Source organism: Chionomys nivalis, chromosome 7 (assembly GCF_950005125.1).
Source record: "Chionomys nivalis chromosome 7, mChiNiv1.1, whole genome shotgun sequence".
In the NCBI taxonomy this organism is placed as follows: Eukaryota; Metazoa; Chordata; class Mammalia; order Rodentia; family Cricetidae; genus Chionomys; species Chionomys nivalis.
The window spans coordinates 32,861,418-32,879,803 of NC_080092.1; the positions used below are offsets into that span (position 1 = coordinate 32,861,418).

Below are 18,386 nucleotides of genomic sequence, written 5' to 3' on the forward strand. Positions count from 1 at the left end.
ATGGAAGCTCCTGAAGGAGACACAGTCTCATGGCAAATTTCTGATCCTCTGGCTCTTGCCATTTTCAGCCCCCTCTTCTGCGGTGTCCCCTGAGCCTTAGGTGTGGAGTTTCATAGCTATGCCCATGGGGACTGGGTTCTACAACTCTGCTTTTTGATTGGGTGTGGGTTTTTTCATAATGTTCTCCATTCTCCCCTGTTTTATGGTACATATGATCTGTTCAGAAAAGGAAAAAGCCTTCCACAGGTTGATCTGGGCATCAGGGACAGTTTTCAGTCCCTGTGTGGTCCCCACCATACTACTTAAGAAGAAAAGTTTAAAAACTGCAAGTTTTGTTGTTGAACTGTACGGAAAAAGCCATAAATCTTCTCAGGCCTCAAGAGTGTCTGTCTGTCTCCTAGTGTGGATGCTGAATACAGGTAAGCCTTCCAGCTCTGTGCTGGAAGGAGAGAGAATAGCAGAGAGTGGAGAAAAGAATGCCAGGATGGAGGTAGCAGATGCTGATGCTGACATGGGGCTAAAGAGATGGTTTGGGGTTAAGATCACTTGGCAACCATGCGGGCCAGAGTTTGGACATCAAATTAGCACATAATAAGCTGAGTGTCTGTGCCAATGCTTGAACCCCCAGCTCCAAGGGAGGGCTGAGGGTTTTCTGGCAATCTGGTAGAGAGAGGGAGAGAGATGGAGAGAGAGAGAAAGAGAGAGAGAAAGACTGACTTTACTTTAATGGAGTAGACAGAGAATAAGATAGGAAGACACTGGCATCCCCATCTGGCCTACATATGTACAGAGGCACACATACACACATATGTTCATACACACTCTCTTACACATACATAAATAAACAAACGAATTAAAAAATACAGATCAGGGCTAAGGATGTAGCTTGGTTGGTAGAGTGCTTGCCTGATGTGCACAGAGCCCCGGGTTTAGTCTCCAGCTGTGTATGTATGCACAGGGGTGGAGATGGGGTTTGGCATACACCCATAATCTCAGCACTGTTGAGTTGGATTGGAGGCTGGAGGATCAGGAGTTTACGGTCATCCTTGGCTACATAGTGAGTTCAAGACCAGCCTGGGCCGGGCGGTGGTGGCGTGCACCTTTAATCCCAGCACTTGGGAGGCAGAGGCAGGCGGATCTCTGTGAGTTCTAGACCAGCCTGGTCTACAAGAGCTAGTTCTAGGACAGGCACCAAAACCACAGAGAAACCCTGTCTCGAAAAACCAAAAAAAAAAGACCAGCCTGGGATACATGAGCCCTTGTCTCAAAAACGAATAAATGAAAGCCAGACCATGGTACAAGGCTCCATATGTCTCTGCCATGGAGTTTGGCTTTCTTAGAGGGACCTGATCCGGTTTGCATTTCTAACAGGGTCCCTGCCCTGAGGACACTGTTTTCATTAAGAGGAAGATGTGTAGATTTGAACACAGCTTCGACAGTGGAGAAAGGAAGGAAGATAAAAAGCGTGCTGGGAGGCCACATTGAGAGCCCCTTGGTGCTAGGTGGGCGCAGGTAGAGAGACATTCAGCCAGGTAGATGATACTGAGCTGCTGTGGTTCATACATTGCCACCTGAAGTCCCACTACCAAAGTGTTGGTCTTCAGGTGGCACTACCTGAGGCAGTGGGACCGTGGGATGTAGGCGGCCTTTTGGTCATTAGAGTTTGCTCTCTAAAGGGGTGCAGGGCCTGCTGTCTGTCTGTCTCTGCTCCCATTAGAACTGTGGCCACTGGTTCCCGCCGTGATGTGCCACCCTCATCAGAGAACATATCAGCAAGGCTCTTGGAGGTTGAACCTCTGAAAGCAATGAACTAAGATAACCTTTTCTGTTTACAAAGCTCATTGTCTTGGGCATGTCATCGCAGTATGGAAAGGCTGATTGAGATACCCAAGACGGAAAACACAAGGTGAGCTGTGGCTGTGGGGAGAAGCTTGTGAGTTCATCTGAGTGGTGCCGGGTGCTTGATGGCCCAGTTGCGGTGTTCAGGATGGGCTAGCATATGGGCATGGAATCCTAGGAAAACCTGGAGTGTAGAGATGGAGACAAGAATTGTTTGCACAGGGAAGTGGTCCATGCGTGGTGGCAGCTGAGAAAGGCCCTAGGTGAAGTGAAGACAGACCAGCAGAGGGTGGGTGACTGGGGCATGGAACATGGGAGGCTCTCTTGTTCTTAAAGTTTTGGAGAAAGTCCTAAGAGACATAGGTAGACCACCAGTGTTTATTTAAAGGTGGGAAAAGAAGCGAGTTTCCCTGGTGATGTTCTGTACAGCTGGATGTTAATAGATGCTTACGCAGGAAGTGAGGGTGGACGGTGCTCCTAGAGCAACGGGAAACAGGTGCTCACTGTGGCAGCACGGCCCAGGGACTTTGGAGCATGCCTACAAAGCTCTATGCAATACATTGGTACCTGCCGTTCTTCAGACCTGTTTGGCAGTGGGATCCTTTCCTCCAGACAGTGACAGTCCACAGAACTTGTTTTGGAAAATGCCACCTAGGAGGCAGTGGCAGTAAAACCGGAAACAAGTGGGCCCGTCTATGCAAACACGAGAACCTGGATTTCCATCCCTAGCATTTGTCTAAAAGCAATCTGGTCATGGTGGGCTGTATCTATAACCCCAGCATGGAGTAGCAGATACATGAGGATCCCTGGATATCAGTGGCCAACGAAGCTGCATCAAGGATATCCAGGTCCAGGAATAGACCCGGACTCAAAAATAAGGAGGAGAGAATTGAGGAAGACACCCAGCATTGACCTCCTGTCTCCCTATGTATATCACACACACACATTCACTACACACACTCACACTCACCACACACAAATGCCACAACACACTCTCACACACACACTCAAGTGTAAATGATCAAGATGCATGTTTATTGATACATAAGTGGTTCTCATCCTGTGATTCTAAATTTTTTCTTAGATTTAAATGATGAGAAACTAATATCTGCAAAGAGCAGACAAAGTTTGATGGTTTGTTTGTTTTCTGTTAAAACCCAAGAGAATCAATGGTAAAATCCATGGAGTGAAATGATAAAGACAGAAAGTCTGGTCACTAAGTGGGCACAGATCCTGAGGAATGTATAAGCAGACACTTTGCCATTGTGCTGACCTCACAGTGGACTAAACTAAGATGGCCGTGACGTCACTAGGTGATATCAGTGCAGGGGACCACCATCATACATGCTGTCATCTGACTTTGACTGAAATTCCACCTGCAAACATTGTGACCCAACAATGCCTGTGGAGGAGAGCTAATTTAGAGAGCAAAGTTCCTGGCAGCCGGGCTGGAGAGATGGCTCAGAGGTTAAAAGTTCTTACCACTGCAGAGAACCAGGTTCGGTTCCCAGGGTCTATAGGGTGACTGACAGCTGAGCGAGACTCCAGTTCCAGGGATGTCTTCTCCCTTGTCTGGCCTCTGTGGACCTTGCATGAACATGGCATGTGCATGGTGCACATTTACCCACGGACACTCACACACGTGGATGTGATTTCAGGAGTTTTGGACCATAGCTATCAATCTGTGACTTTGGAACCTTTCATGATGGAACACGTGAGGACTGTGGAGCAAGAGACAGGAATTCGCCCCCAGAATAGAGCTGTGGAGAAGCTGGGAGCAAAGAGAGAAGCTGATGCCACCACACCCTCTTCTAGGGCATGACCCCCACTGACCTAACTTCCTCCCACGAGGCTCTTCCTGCAGAAAGTTCTGCCACCCCAAAGACACCTCAACTTTAACAGACCCCTTGGGGAACAGTGTTGAGCTAAACAGCAGGAGGCTTGGCTGTGGACAAACAGCCCCAGGCTGCAGGAACAGAAGCAGCATCTACAAGGGGAGGTTGTGTACCCTCTGGGCCACAGGCCACACAGGACAGGGTTGCTTCATTTCTGGGCAGCTGGCAGGGCCCACAGAGCCCGACCAAGCAGGAATCTAGCCTCTAGCCCTGCTTGGTCGCACACCAATAACTTCTGCAGATGAATTATTAGGGAAGGCAAATGTGGCTGAGGCCAAGATATTAAAAAAAAAAATCCCTGTTTTCTTTTTAGTGATTAAACTCCATAAATTTCCCGAGAATCTCACTCCCTCCAGTTACTTATGAGAGTTTCTCTTTTCTGCATTTATGTTGTGCAGGCGGCGTCTGCGGCCACAGGTCACAAACTGTCCTGTGTCACTCTGGGGACGAGTTCTGTGTTTGGGTTTCCAAAAGGTGCCGTGGGCTGTAGGAGATGAACTCTGAATTCCGGAGCTCTAGCCTCCTGGTGCATTCTAGGATGTGCAGGAACATCCCAGAGAGCAACACAGCTGCTCCTTGTCTCGTGACAGACAAGATGCCGCAGCACAAAGTTAACACCACGAGGTGGGTCAGAGCTTGGATAGAGCGGCCAGGCAGAGACCAGAGAGTCAAGAGACTCAGCGTCTATTGCCCCTACCCTCACCCTAATCCAGTAATGGGGAAAGCAAAGCTGGGCTGCTAGATGGGACCCTAGGGATGGGGCATGGTTCACAATAACAGATGAACTCTGGGAAGCCACTCTACATGGGACCTCTGGGTTCCTGCTGGGGACCCTGATGGTTAAACTTGTCAACTGGGTAGGATTTGGATTCACTGTGGAAACAAGTTTTCTCTAGATTTGGTTAAGTGCAGTTGGAAGACCCGCCATGAATGTGGGCGGCACCATTACCTAGCCTGGGGTCCTGGACTGATCGCGGAGGAGAAAGCAGCTGGAATTTCTGGACTGTGGATGTCGCGTGACCAGCTGCCCTACATTCCTGCCATGACCTCTTCCCTTCCATTTCATGCATCCTTGACCTGAAAGCCAAAATCGACCCCTCCTGGCGACAGGTCACTAATAAAAAGGCTTCCTCTCTGGAAGAATTTAAGCCCCACAAAAGCAAGGTGACTGCAGCCAGGAGGTCCTAGGCTGTGTTTATCACAGTCAGAATACACTCCGGGGTGTGAAGCCATCACCTGATCTTTGGCAGAAAGTGGTGCAGGCCCACGGCTCCTACTATTCATCCCTAATCGTACTGGAAATGTGCCAGGTTCCTCCTCCTGGTCCCTCCCTGCCTGGTCCCAGGTCCCACAGGCTCCAGCAGGGGTAAAATAGGCGATACGTACGCGAGTGGCATGTTGTGTATCTCCAGCTTATAGGAGGCCTCCGAGTTATCTCAAGTTTTTCCTAAAACAACATTTTTCTCCATTTCTTTGAAAAAAAATCAGAAGAAAAGAGATTATCATATTTTACACAATATGCCACCAGCCAGGGAGCCGAGCATCAGCCGCACTCATGGGTTGCATAGCAACTGGCTTTTCAATTGATTTTTTGAGAAGGAACCAAAGCTACTCAAGTGTTCTCATTTTAAATATTTCCTTGGATGATGGAAATCAAAGGGAATGGAGATGAGAGACTTGGGGACATTCCGAGGACATAAGGTGTCTTGTGAAGGCCAACACAAGAGCATGGGATGCTTGTTGGATTCGGTCAGCATTCGAGGTGAAAGGTCAGACATTCCTGGCCTGTCTGAGGAGAGGACTCCACAGCAAACCTTGGATCAGCGGCACCACTGTGTTCTTGCCATGTGTCCCAAGATATCACTGGCCGTCACAGTGGGGCCAGGATGAGAAGTGCAGGCTTCTTCCAGACAGCCTTGCATCAGGGACCTGGAGGGTCATGCACAGTCTATATTTTAGCCTGGCAAAGGCCCTCTGGTGTCCCAGCGGGGCAAGGCATAATGGCCAGACCCTAGTCGTCCTTGGCATTCCTCTTCACCGAGATACCTTTGGGTCTGCAGTAGATGAGAAGGTATTTGGGTCTAGACACTGCCACGGGAGGTGTCTGAGTCCATTCGAGCCACTAAAACAAGTACACCTTAGAGTGGTACTTAATAAGCAACAGAAGTTTTTGCCTCATAGCTCTGAAGGCCAAGAATTGCAAGTTCAGAAAGGCAGTAGATCAGGAATCCTCACACACAGCCTCATCCTATCGGGAGCCTGGCACAGCTCACTGGTTCAGGAATTCTGTTGGCATCCTGGTAGATATCCCCCACCCATGATAAGAGAAACACCCATAATCACTGTCAACCATCCATATGACAATGGGGATGTGGCTTCAGGGGGTCACACACCGCAGCCACTTTGTCTCTAGAATGAGCCAGATGCTGCCATGCTAATGGGCTGGAGGGCACAGACCTTGGATGAGGTGTCCCAGGCACCCCCCATGACATTTCCCTGTGGCTAACGCTGCCAACCAGGGGCGACTCTGCCACTCTGTCCCCCACTCACAGACTCAAGGTGAGTGTTTAGAAACACTTTGGCTATTATAACTTGGGAGATGCTCAGGACAGGACACCCCTTCCCTACATACACACACACGGGGGGGGGGGGACGTCCTCAATACTGAGATTGAGACGTGAGCGCTCTTTAACGCAAACCTCAGCCCTGTGCATGCTTCCTGTTCCCTGCCTGTTTGGGAGGGCTAGCCCGAGGCTTCCTGGGGCTAGAACATTCTGGGATGGATTTGATACCAGCTGAAGAAGCCATTTTGGAGCCTGAAGCACTAGCGCTACTGAGTGGGCCACACGGTCACTGCCAGAGTAGCCAAGGGGCACGAGGACTTGTGGGTATGGACTGTGTCTTGGTTTCTTTCCGTGGCTGTACTAAAATACTCTGACCAAGGCGACTTAAGGGGAAGGGTTTTGTTCCAGGTTATGGTATCAGGAAAGTCACAGTAGCAGGCGTCTGAAGTAGCTGGTCATGTCACATCAACAGTCAAAAGTGAAGAACAACCAACCCTTAGCTCTGTTCAGGTCCTGTCTCCATACATATTCCAGTCTGGAAATGGCGCCACCAAAGTGGGTGTGTCTTCCCACCTCAGTGAACGACAGTTGCCCACAGGCATGCTCACAGGTGGCCCTCCCAGGTGACATTAACAGATGGACATTAACCCTGACTATTGCCAATGGTATGCTCTGCCCACACTGTCACAGGTCACACCCCTGAGCTGTAGGCTGAGTGCTAAGGTTGGGCCCAACCACTTTGTGTCCAGGGAGCCTTTGTCCAAGAACACAGAGCACCGCCTGTGCCTCACATCTCCAGCTCCAGGCTACCTGTCCACGGCCCCGGGATTGGGCTTGTGACCTGTGTGCTCACAGACACGTGGCGGCACCCAGTCTGCAGAGCCTCCTGTTGCCAAGCGCCGAGCCTGGCCTCCAGGCGGCAGATCCCATTTTCCTGTCTCCTTGACTGTGGGAGGGAAGCACATAAATATTTCAGGGCTTTCCGCCGCAAACAGCCCAAGTGTCAGAGGGCAGCGGTTGGAATACAACTTTTTGCATAAGTCTTAATTGGTTTGTTTAGGGTGAGGCCCCAGAGGCTGTGTGGGGGGCATAGAAGGTTACCACTGCAGCCAAGAGGAACAGGCCGCGCTCCTTAGCCTGCCCGCCTCGAGCAGGGTCTTGACACTTCATTCTTGTGGCAGCAGCGCCACCTGGTGGTTGCCTCTGGAGCCTGTCCTTCCTTTGCCTTCTGTCTAGAGGTGGAATTACCTGGAGGGCAGAACTTCTTCCTACGTATGAGTTCCACCTCCCGCTACCTGTGGGACTGGGAGTCAATGGCTTTAACGGTCTGAGATGCAGTTTCTCATCTGGGAGTTAGGATAATGACAGTGCCTATGTCTTAGGCACTTTTGAAATTTAAATGAGATGCATGCAGAGACTTAGCCTCAAAGAACCAGAAGGCCATGAACACAGGGAGAATTGGTTGTTGCCATCAGCACAGGGGTCCATTCCTACTGGTGACCCCTTTCCAGGAGTTCCAGCCCTCTTCATCTAGACGCATCTATCGTTCCCACGGCCTGTAGGCTCTGTATTTCCCTCCCTGCCCCAGTGTGACTCTTCGGTGTGTGTATATTTATTTTTATTCATTCATTCATTCATTCATTCATTCCTATTGTGATAAACAAGTATGTATGCCCAGTGAATAACACAGGGCTATCCTTAGTCCTTTATAGCAAGGAAAACAGGGATCTTGGGTAGTAAAGCCCACACATACTAGGAGGATGACCACTTAAGGTCCCCGTGGGGCATTCAGTGAGCCTCGTTGGAGACCCCCTCTTCTTCCATGCTTGGAGGTCTGCTCCCCCACCAGGACTTCTATGCGCTGGGTCATGGGCCCAGTTTCCACACCCCCACACTGCAGGCACAGTGGCCCTGGCCCATCCGGGGTCTCCACACTGGGGTCAGAGTTACAGAACCATTGTCACTATGAAGAGCCGTGCCCCGGGATGCAAGCCCTCACTCCATTGTGAGACAGACCCTCCAGCTACCACTCAGCCTCGGGGAATGGCTATACCATAGTCCACTCCCAGGTAGCACCACGTGCCGCCCCTCTGCTCCAGTCCCCAAGCACCTGCCCTTCTCACTGCGAGAGCACCACGGGCCTACAGAGTCAGGTTCCCACACACTGAGGATTGTCTCCTAATCGTTTGTCCCAACCCCAGCACACCTGCAAACAGGTACACAAAGATTTTCCTAGAGAAAAAACGGATGCAAAGATGAGTAGGAGTCGGGTGCTGGGCACTTCCAGAACAGAGAGGAAGACAGATGGCCAAGGCCAGCGAGACAAACAGCTCTCCCAGGCTTTGTGACTTCTGCCAGAGAACCCGACATAAGAAACAGGAAGGTTTCCCTTGGCTTCAGCTTCGCTCTCCACTCGGAATACCTGCCATCTGTGATGTGAAAATATTAAACGGAAAATTCCAGAAACAAAAAGTTCCCAACGTTTAAATTGCTCACTGTTCAGGGTGACCTTGTTGAAATCAGGCCCCGTCTCACCTCGTCCTGCTAGGACATGGAATCATCACCTCGGCCGGGTGCAGAGGTAGATACCCACGATGCAGGTGGGGTGGAGAAAAGCCATAAGGTGCCTGCAAGGGTCAAAGTTTATCATAAGTATGCATAGAGGAAGAGGAAGACAGTGTATACAGGATCAACACTCTGGGGTTTCCAGAACCCACTGGGTACCCAGGGTTTTCTAGCAGGGTCCCTGCAGCTGACCCAGTGGCAATGGGACAGCCTCTGGGTACCTCGCCCTGCCCATAGCCAACTCGTGTCTCCTTCCAAGGCCCCAGGCCTGCCCAGTTGTCCCAGATATCGCTGCCTCAAGAAGAGCTCTTTTAAAAAAAAATTTAAAACTATGTGTTTGTGTGTGGAGGTAGGTAGGGGTTGGTGTAGGAGTGAGAGTGGGGGTGCCCACAGGGACCAGAGGGTCCCTTGAATCTAGAGCTACAGGTGGTTGTGAGCTCAGGTCTTCTGCAAAGGTCATATGCACTCTTAGCCACTGATTCACCTCTCCAGACTCCTGAGATGAATCCTTAAGAACATGTGGGACAAGGCAGCTGACGGGGGGAGTGGGATGAAGGAAAGGGGTCCCGAGGAAGAAGGCAGAAAGTTCTTTTGCTTCTAAGGCAGCTGCTGCTTTTCAGCTCCTTAAGCCTCTGTTCTATTAGCTTAGCTTGGGTTCCAGGCTCCCCCTTGGCCTGGAGGAAGAGCGTCTGACCCATTACGTGTTGGATTCTTACCCTGGGAAGCAGGGAGGAGGTATTCCCTGGAGGTTGCACCAGGTAAGCACACTGTACAGGAAAGAACATCTTCATGATAGACTGCCCCCAGCACCATGACCAGATCCCACACCCTCCCTGATAAGCCATCAGCTACTCCCCACACATCCTCCCCTTGTCTCCACTGTCATCCTTCGCCACAACCAGAAATCACCTTTCTCCTTGCCTCATTGTCCCCGTCCCATCTCCTGTCTCCCTACACACCCAGATGTTGAACCCTCTGACAGTACAATGGCCACACTTCCGGACTTCCCCTCCCTGACTCCCATCCTCTCTGGCAAGAACCAGCTCTTTCTTTTTTAAAAATTATTTATTTATTATGTATACAATGTTCTGTCTGCATGTATGCCTGCCCGCCAGAAGAGGGCACCAGGTCTCATAGATGGCTGTGAGCCACTATGTGGTTGAATGGAATTGAACTCAGGACCTCTGGAAGAGCAGCCAGTGCTCTTAACCTCTGAGCCATCTCTCCAGCCCGTGAACCAGCTCTTTCTAGAATGCACATGGGTCTGGTCCTTGCCACTGGATGCAATATTGGTGACTAGCCTTTGGGCAGGGCCCTCTGTGACCCCGAAAATTCTCTAGACCCTATAAGAACAGGAAAACTGTCTCCTGGGTCCTTGATGCCCGCTTGAGATAGGCCAAACCTTGAAAAGGTTGGGAGAAAATACAGTCGGTTCTCCACACCCCCAGCTCCGTTTCTGCCAATTCTACCAACTACAGATGGAGGATAATCAGGAGGAAGCATGGCATCTGTATTGAACATATGCAGGCTTTTATCTTGTTGTTATTCCCTAAACAATCAGTCTAACAACCAGCACTCCGCACTTACACTGTGGTACATGGTACAAGTCATTTAGAGTGGATTTAAAGGATACAGAAGGAGGCGTGAGGTTCTATGCAAATGCCACATCCTTTTATAGAAGGGACTCGAGCGTTTACCAATGTGGTATTGGCTGGAGTACTAAAAACACTCCCCCAGCAGACGTCAAGTGATGGGCATGTATGTACTTCCCACTCCTTGTCACTTGGGGTGCCTCCCTGCTCAGCAAGACTCACAGAGTACAACACATAGTTGCTGTTTTCTGAAGTCCTGCCTTCCTGGGGTCCCCCTCTGTAGTGCAACTCCTGTCTGGAACAATGCCCCCCAAATCTGTCTCTTTACCCTGCCCTATAGAGATCTTTCTTGGGATTCCAAAGCTAGGAAGTGGGTCCGAGACCCCTGGAGCTCTATCCCCATAGCACGAACCCCTTGGGGCTGGGGGATGCTGGTAACAGTCTGCCTTCTTGGAATAGACAGGGAACAAAACAAGACAAGAACAAAAACACAAATCAATATTTCAATAAATTATCCTGCCGTGGCAGCGAAATCACCTTGTCTGCCAAGAGAGGCGCAGGATGGGAGCCCAGCCTGGGGGAAGGATGCATTCAGCCAGTGTCCAGTCTGTGGTGTGGTGGGGGTGTTCTGGGCACTGTAGTGTCAGAGCCCTGTCTGCAAGGTGGAGAGGAGATGCTTCCATGGGAGGAGATGCTGCATTCAGAAGTTCTTAAGTGAGTGACTTGGGGAGAGGGGTGGGGTTTAGTTCTATCCACTACAGCCATTTTCATTCAAGCTAACTCAACTATTGGGTTGGGAGGTGCTTGGGAATTGAACCCAGGTTTTTGTGATCCGGGCTGGCACTGTACCCACCGAGCTTGTAAACTTTACGTTAATGATAGAGACATCTGGTCTGGCAAGCCTGGGCCTCTCTTCTTAAATGCCAGCCATGAGCCAGTGTTCAGTGGACATGACCCCTGAAGAGACCCGAGTTTTCAGGCTCTTCCCAGAACCTCTTGGCGGTGGGGGAAAAGGTTCTGTCTGCATAGTATTGACCAATTTGCTCTTACCCTGCGTCAACCTGGCTCCTGCCTCTGGTCCTGGTCCCCTATCCTAATACCGGAGTGTATATTTCTGGCTGGACTCTCCAGTCTCTTCAAAGACTTGGCCGGAGCTCTCTTCCCACATCTGTGTAGGACATGCCGGTCAGATGGCTGCTGTCTTTCACCTGCTAGCCAGTGCCCTTGCCTCGAATGCTCATGCTTCCTACCAAAGGCGGAGTGCGTTGCTCTGAGTTCTTTTGGATACAGGCAACAGTAACACACCTCAGAATTACTTGACTCCTATGGGGCAAGTGGGAAAGGCAGCCTGGCAGTCCCTAGGACTGTGGTGTGGTAGCCTCCCCTGTCCGTAGGCTAGACCGAGATTGGTTAGTAGACCAAACCTTTGTGTTCAATATGCATGTTTCTTATGTTGTCTCTTCAGTTATTAGTACTAGAGGAAGCAAGCTGCCAATTGTGAGCTGTCTGTAGAAGGGCCAGGGGGCATGATGAGGAGCCCCCCCAACAGGCTAGGGCTAATGGGGTCCTGCTTCTGAGGAGTGAGCTTGGTAGGGGGATGGCTTGGCTCCAGGGGAGACTAGAGACAAGTCTGCAGGCCCACTTTACATTTGACAGTGTGGAAACTCGTGCAGGCGAGGGTGACCAGGAACCTTCTCTTCCGTTCAGAAGAATGGAGCTGAATGGGAGTGGCTCAGCAGGAAGCTGCGTGGCCCCTGGACCAGATTCCCAATGACTAAACTCGGTCAGCACAACTCCCTGTTCAACCCCGAGTAATCTGCCAGATGCCAACCCCATCCTTCTGTCTATCTCCACCCACTGTAGTCCATGAGCCTCATTGAGATTGGGAACCCCTCTCAGAGTCTGGAGAATGTCTGCCGCTGGGCCTACCTCCAGCAGAAGCCGGACACCGACCACGACGAGTACCACGATCATGCCATCTTCCTCACACGGCAGGACTTCGGGCCCTCAGGCATGCAAGGTTAGTTGGGTGCCTACAGATGCTGGGGAAGAAGCTGGGGCCTGCAAGGGGCTAGCCTAGAGAAGAGGGACAGGACATGGAGGGGGTGTGGCTACCTTAACTGCCTGAGTGTCTGGGCTGGTCCTATCAACTTTCTGGCTCTAGAAAACCGTCAGAGCCTGTATCATGTCCCTGACCCCCATCTCACACCCTCCAAAAACAAAACAAACAAACAAAACAAAACAACTGCACCCCAAGGAACAGAGGAAGGTCAGGAATGGCTGGATAGACCAGATAGGGCTTGACTGCCTGAAGATGAGACTGTGTCCAGAGTCCGGGCTTCAGGCTTAAGTTTCTTCTCCTGGCTACTGAGATAGGTTACCAAGTGATTCTTTACGCAAGGGTTCAAGCTACATAAAACCCAACAGATATGAAAGGAAAGCAATTGTCCAAACTACGTGGTTGGAGATGTCAATAGACACCTATTAGTAACCGATAGAAGAACAGATAAGGAAACGAGTGAAGACATAAAAGCGTTGGGCTGGTGAGGCGAGATGGCTCAACTGGTAGAGGCACTTGCTGCCAAGCCAGAGGACGCGAGTTCAATCCCTGGGATTCATATGGTGGGAGGAGAGAAGAAACTCCTGCATGTTGTCCTCTGACCTCCACAAAGGCTTTGTGGCCCTCCTGCACACACACGCTCACACGCGCACGCGCACACACATACACACACACACACACACCAGTGTAATTTTAAAAGCTTGTGTATAAAGCCAACATTGTAATAAATTGATACTTATACCTATTATTAGGTTGGAGATTGAAATAAATCATAGATACACATGATTTATGTGTATTAAGTAATTTAGCAAAGGACAACCCACGAAAGCCAGCAGCGTAGAAGGATGGAAATGGTAACTGGGGAAGTTCAGCAAGAAGCAGAGTCATTCCACAGGGTGAAGAAGAGAGAGCAGGCAGGAAGCTGCCTAGGTGACAGACAAGGCCCACCAGAGACCTGTGCCAGTGGCATTGTGGATTGTGTCAGGCAAAGCGGCCACCAAGCTCTGTGAATGGGCAGGGGGCCTGCTGTCAGTGCGGGTGTCTTCTGAGTTCCACCAGCAGGGGGCAATCAATTCTGCAGGACTGCTCTGGGGATGGGTCCTCTCTGGGGCTGTCTGGGAGTAAGACTCCAGGCCTGGAGCTGGAGCCGCCTTCTGTCTCCCCCCAGGCTATGCTCCTGTCACGGGGATGTGCCACCCGGTCCGCAGCTGCACCCTGAACCATGAGGACGGCTTCTCCTCGGCATTTGTGGTGGCTCACGAGACTGGCCATGTGTAAGTGGCCTGAGCATCCTGTACAGAGAAATCGGATCCTCTGCTCTGGGCTGACCGCTATCCCCTGTGCCTGAGACGAGCAGTCACGTAGGAAAGCCACTTAGACTTGTTTTCCTGTCATTCTGGCCAGAGGTCAGCCTCAGCTTTCTGCTGACAGGACAGATCAAATCAAAGACAAAAAGCACCTGGGGGCAGAGTGAGCTCTGGGCCATAAGGGAGCCAAGGGCCCTGTGTCATTATCCCATTCAAGTCCTGGGGTCACCAAGGCTCTGAGGTAGGGTAGCCCAGGGTCAAAAAGCCAGGACTCTGTCCAAATGTGCATGTTCCAGGTATCAGTAAAGACCCTGAATCTTAGAGCCAGGTAAGTATTAATGGGTTTGCAGAGCTGATGGGCGTATCCAGGAGTACCCAGGATGCTCTGGGATATAGATAGCCCTGCCCCCACTGTGCGTCCAGGAAACGGTGGCCTTCCTTGGGGACAGGGAGAGGGGCCTGCCTGGTGGGTGTCCTCTTCACAGGGTGGCTCTGGCTCCACGACTCTAGTCAAAGTGGGTCAGAGTAGAGACGCTCAGAGATGCCCGCTGTGGTTGTTAGAAATGCCTTCCTGGTTGAGGTACGGGGATACAGCCGGTCAGTGCAGCCAGGCAAGGGTCCAGCCAGGCTGCCTTGCTCCCCACACAGGCTGGGCATGGAGCATGACGGGCAGGGCAACCGCTGCGGTGACGAGGTACGGCTGGGCAGCATCATGGCACCCTTGGTACAGGCTGCCTTTCATCGATTCCACTGGTCACGCTGCAGCCAACAGGAGCTCGGCCGCTACCTGCAGTGAGTACCGCCCTGGGCCCCCGAGGGTGGCCCCCTCTTTGGGTTCAATTCTAAGAGGGCACAGTGCCCAGTGTGCTTGGGTCCAACCTGAACCTCAGACCTTGAGGCCTCTAGCCTGACACACGAGGGATGGGTGAGAGAGCATGGTGCTGAGAAAGGACCCCACTTTCGGGGGGGGGGGTTCCCACTCTGACACTGAATAGGCCAGAAGCTGCCCTAGCCAGCTCTCGTAATCTCAAACTGGTGGAGGAAGCAAACTAAGGCACCACAGCTAAAGACCAGGGTGATAAAGCCTTGGCCACCATAGTGACTCCCGAAAGGACCTCAGCTTCCACACTGAAGGTTGTGTGGCACCCACGTGTCCCCTTACAGTTCCTATGACTGCCTGCGTGACGATCCCTTCGCCCATGACTGGCCGGCTTTGCCTCAGCTCCCAGGTCTGCACTATTCCATGAACGAGCAGTGTCGGTTCGACTTCGGCCTGGGCTACATGATGTGTACTGCGGTGAGTGCAGGGACACAGCAAGTGTCCCCCAGGCCCTGTGGCGATGGCACTTAAGACACCAGCCACTTCTGCCCAGGGCCGCAGGGATGCCCACTCGATTTTCACAGAAGATATTCTGCCTCCTGTCTGCCTGTCAAAGCTCCTCCAGGTGGGCAGCCTCCCAGGCTGGAGACTCGGGGGCCCAGAGATACCCAGAGACACTGTCATCTCCACACTGCATGCACGTGGTCCTCGTGGCCCCAGAATCACATGGGCGCTTGCAGCACCCACCCACATAGGCATGCTCACAGGCCAGTTCAGGTTATAGTACGGGGCTGAGGGGGTGGCACTCTGGGTGACTTGCGAAAGAGGGGGGTAGCCTGATGAACTGAGGGCGTTCTCTTCCAGTTCCGGACCTTTGACCCCTGCAAACAGCTGTGGTGCAGTCACCCCGACAACCCTTACTTTTGCAAGACAAAGAAGGGTCCCCCACTGGACGGGACTATGTGTGCGCCTGGCAAGGTGGGTCAGAACTAAGGGCTGTCCGCGGGTCATGAGGCATCGTGCTTAGAGCGCACAAGAACCAGGGACAGGCCCTGCGGTGTCTGTGAGGGGACCAGGGGTCTTCTTAGAGAGGCCCCGGCTGCCCTTTCTTCCTTGCTTCCGCTCTCATTTTGATACACCCTGTCACGTAGCCCAGGCTGGTCTTAAACTTGACACATAGCTAAGGATGACCTTGAACTTCTGATCTTCTTGTCTGGGCTGTCCAGTGCTAGGATTGCAGGCTTGTGCCACCATGCCAGTTTTATGTGGTCCTGTGGATAGAACCCAGGACTTCCTACGCATGGAGCTACCTTCCCAACCTTTGTTCCAACTTTTAATTTCTCTTCACACGGGACAGATTGGAGCATCCCACACCAGAACAGACCGTCATCTCAAGATCCCTTCCTGCCCATTGTGTGTGTGTGTGTGGGGGGGGGACGCATGGGTTACTTTGCTATGAAGCCAGCATATGCTATGAAGAGGCCTGGTGGCTCCCAGGCACAGCTTGAGGTTTAGCCTTGGCAGCCCCAGGGCCTCTGGTTTGTCCCTTGTGAAGATCCCTTACTGCTTGGTCACCCACCCTCTCCACAAGTCTACAGAAAGTATTCTTTTCCTGATTGTCTAGCCCAGATTCCAGGCCCTATTCTCATTGGTTCAGGTGAAATAACATGCTCACTTCTTAGCCAATCATTTTCTAAGGTCCTGGTGTATGCAGATGAGCTTAAACCAGGATCCCTCCCCCTCTGAACTCAGCCAAGCTTGAAACTACACAGCCCTGAGTGTCACTGTGTGGGTGAATTCCTCTTATCCCTTGTGATAAGGACATCGATCCCTTTAGCGAGGGCCATGACTTAAGGAACGCCTCGCAGCCCCACCTCCCCACACCACCACACTGGGGATTGAGGCTTCAGTTAGCACATGAGTTTGAGGGGACACAAACATCAAGTCCACAGTGTCTCTCCTGGCCTGTGAGTTCTACTTCCTCCACCAGCTGATGGGAGCATGTCTGAGTTCATCTCTTCCCCCACCGTGTCTAAGTGAGGGAAGCTTTGCAGGGAGAGCTGGAGTAAGCACTGCCCAGGAAAGAGATGCCAGGATCACTTGGTCACTCACAACTGCTGGCCGTTTGTCTGCTTACCTGGCCTGACAGCGTTAATGGAGTCCTTGGCACGTACTCAGAGCTCTGAGAGGGAGACTCCAGAGAACGACAGCCCCTGCAGACTTCAGGTCAGGGCTCTCCTTCTACACGTGGATGCCAGGGATCAAACTTAGGTTATCAGGCTTAGTGGCAAGTACCTTTACTTGCTGAACCATCTTGCTGGCTCCACATTCATAGTCTGGAGCCCCACACAGACGCGAGTACACACATGTACTCACCCTCATACTCACGTGTGCAATGTGTGTGTGTTTTTCCACATACATGTGAATACACACATGCACAAATGAACATATGCACTCACATATGCACATACACAAGTAGAAAAAATGATGGTTTTCCAGTTTCGGTCATTCGTAGTAATTGTGCTGTTAATTATCTTTATTTTGAGTGATGTTTTCTTATTCTAGTCAACAAAGCATTTGTTGGATTCTGATGTTCTGAAATACTAATCTACTGTTTTACATTTTGGAATCTTCTTAACCTTCTCATAGGGTTTTATAAGCTTCCTCCCCTCTGGGAAGAACAAGACGATGGAATTTAGTGTTTTTTCCGCTCCAGTGTTCTGCTTCCTATGTTCTTGGTCTTCCTCCTCCATAGCCTGAGTCTACTTAGATATGTAGCTATGTCTCCAAGATCTCTGGCTTGTTGTTCCTGCTACGTCTTTGTCCAGGCATGGGGGTGGGGGCATTTATCCTTAGAACATGATATACCGCAGGCACAGGTGGTTCAGAGCAGGCTGGACAAGGTCCTGAAGTGTGGGCCTGGACATCCCATTCTTCCTTTGTCACAGGCCAAGTGAGGCCTGTTTGACTTGAGTGCTTTGATCTTTAGGGACAGGAAGATCAGACTCTACGAGCCCTCTTCCACCCTCAGATCAGATACTATAGCCCCTAGCCCCAGGCCTTCAGAGATGGTCCAGGGCAGCCATCACAGACACTGCCCCACTGAGGGGCGAAGACCTCAAGGGCGTGCCGTCTTGTCTTTGTAATTACTTTTGTTGTTTTTAATTTGGGGCATGAAGCGTATGTTACAGAAGTCAGAATACAACATGGGGGTCATCATTTTTCTTCTTCTGCCTTGTGGGTCCCAGGGATAGAACTCAGGTCAGTGAGCAGCAAGGGTCTTTACCTGATGAACTGTCTCACCAGCCCACCTTCCTCTCGCTTAGCATTGCTTTAAAGGTCACTGCATCTGGCTGACACCTGACATCCTCAAACGAGACGGCAACTGGGGTGCCTGGACTCCATTCGGCTCCTGCTCGCGCACGTGCGGTACAGGTGTAAAGTTCAGGACCCGCCAGTGTGACAACCCACAGTGAGTTGACGTGATGTTGCTGAGGGTCCCAGGGACTGATTCTGTAGGGCCTTGGGCATTGCATTGCTGCCTGCCAAGTTCAGGGAGAGTACAAGGCAAACCTCCCCGTGTTTATTTCTCCCCGGGAGGAAGCTGGGGTGCTGAGGGAGGGCTCCTTCCCTGGCTCAGAGCCTGTCACACCCTAGAAACATCAACTCTTGGTCACCACCCTGGGGCCCACAGTCCACTCTAGACACAGCTTTCCTCTGCCATTCTTGGCCTAGGGAGTGGAGG

At 51.5% G+C, this 18,386-nt stretch overlaps 1 protein-coding gene across 1 annotated transcript in view; it reads left to right on the plus strand.

Annotated features, from left to right (window-relative positions):
• Window positions 1-18,386, plus strand: part of Adamts2 (ADAM metallopeptidase with thrombospondin type 1 motif 2) — a 198,748-nt gene that overhangs the window by 158,353 nt on the left and 22,009 nt on the right. The window contains exons 6-11 of the mRNA XM_057774650.1: window positions 12,319-12,475; window positions 13,683-13,788; window positions 14,470-14,613; window positions 14,986-15,118; window positions 15,506-15,619; window positions 17,968-18,113. Coding sequence (XP_057630633.1) covers window positions 12,319-12,475; window positions 13,683-13,788; window positions 14,470-14,613; window positions 14,986-15,118; window positions 15,506-15,619; window positions 17,968-18,113 — 800 coding nt within the window. The remainder of the gene's footprint in view (window positions 1-12,318; window positions 12,476-13,682; window positions 13,789-14,469; window positions 14,614-14,985; window positions 15,119-15,505; window positions 15,620-17,967; window positions 18,114-18,386) is intronic.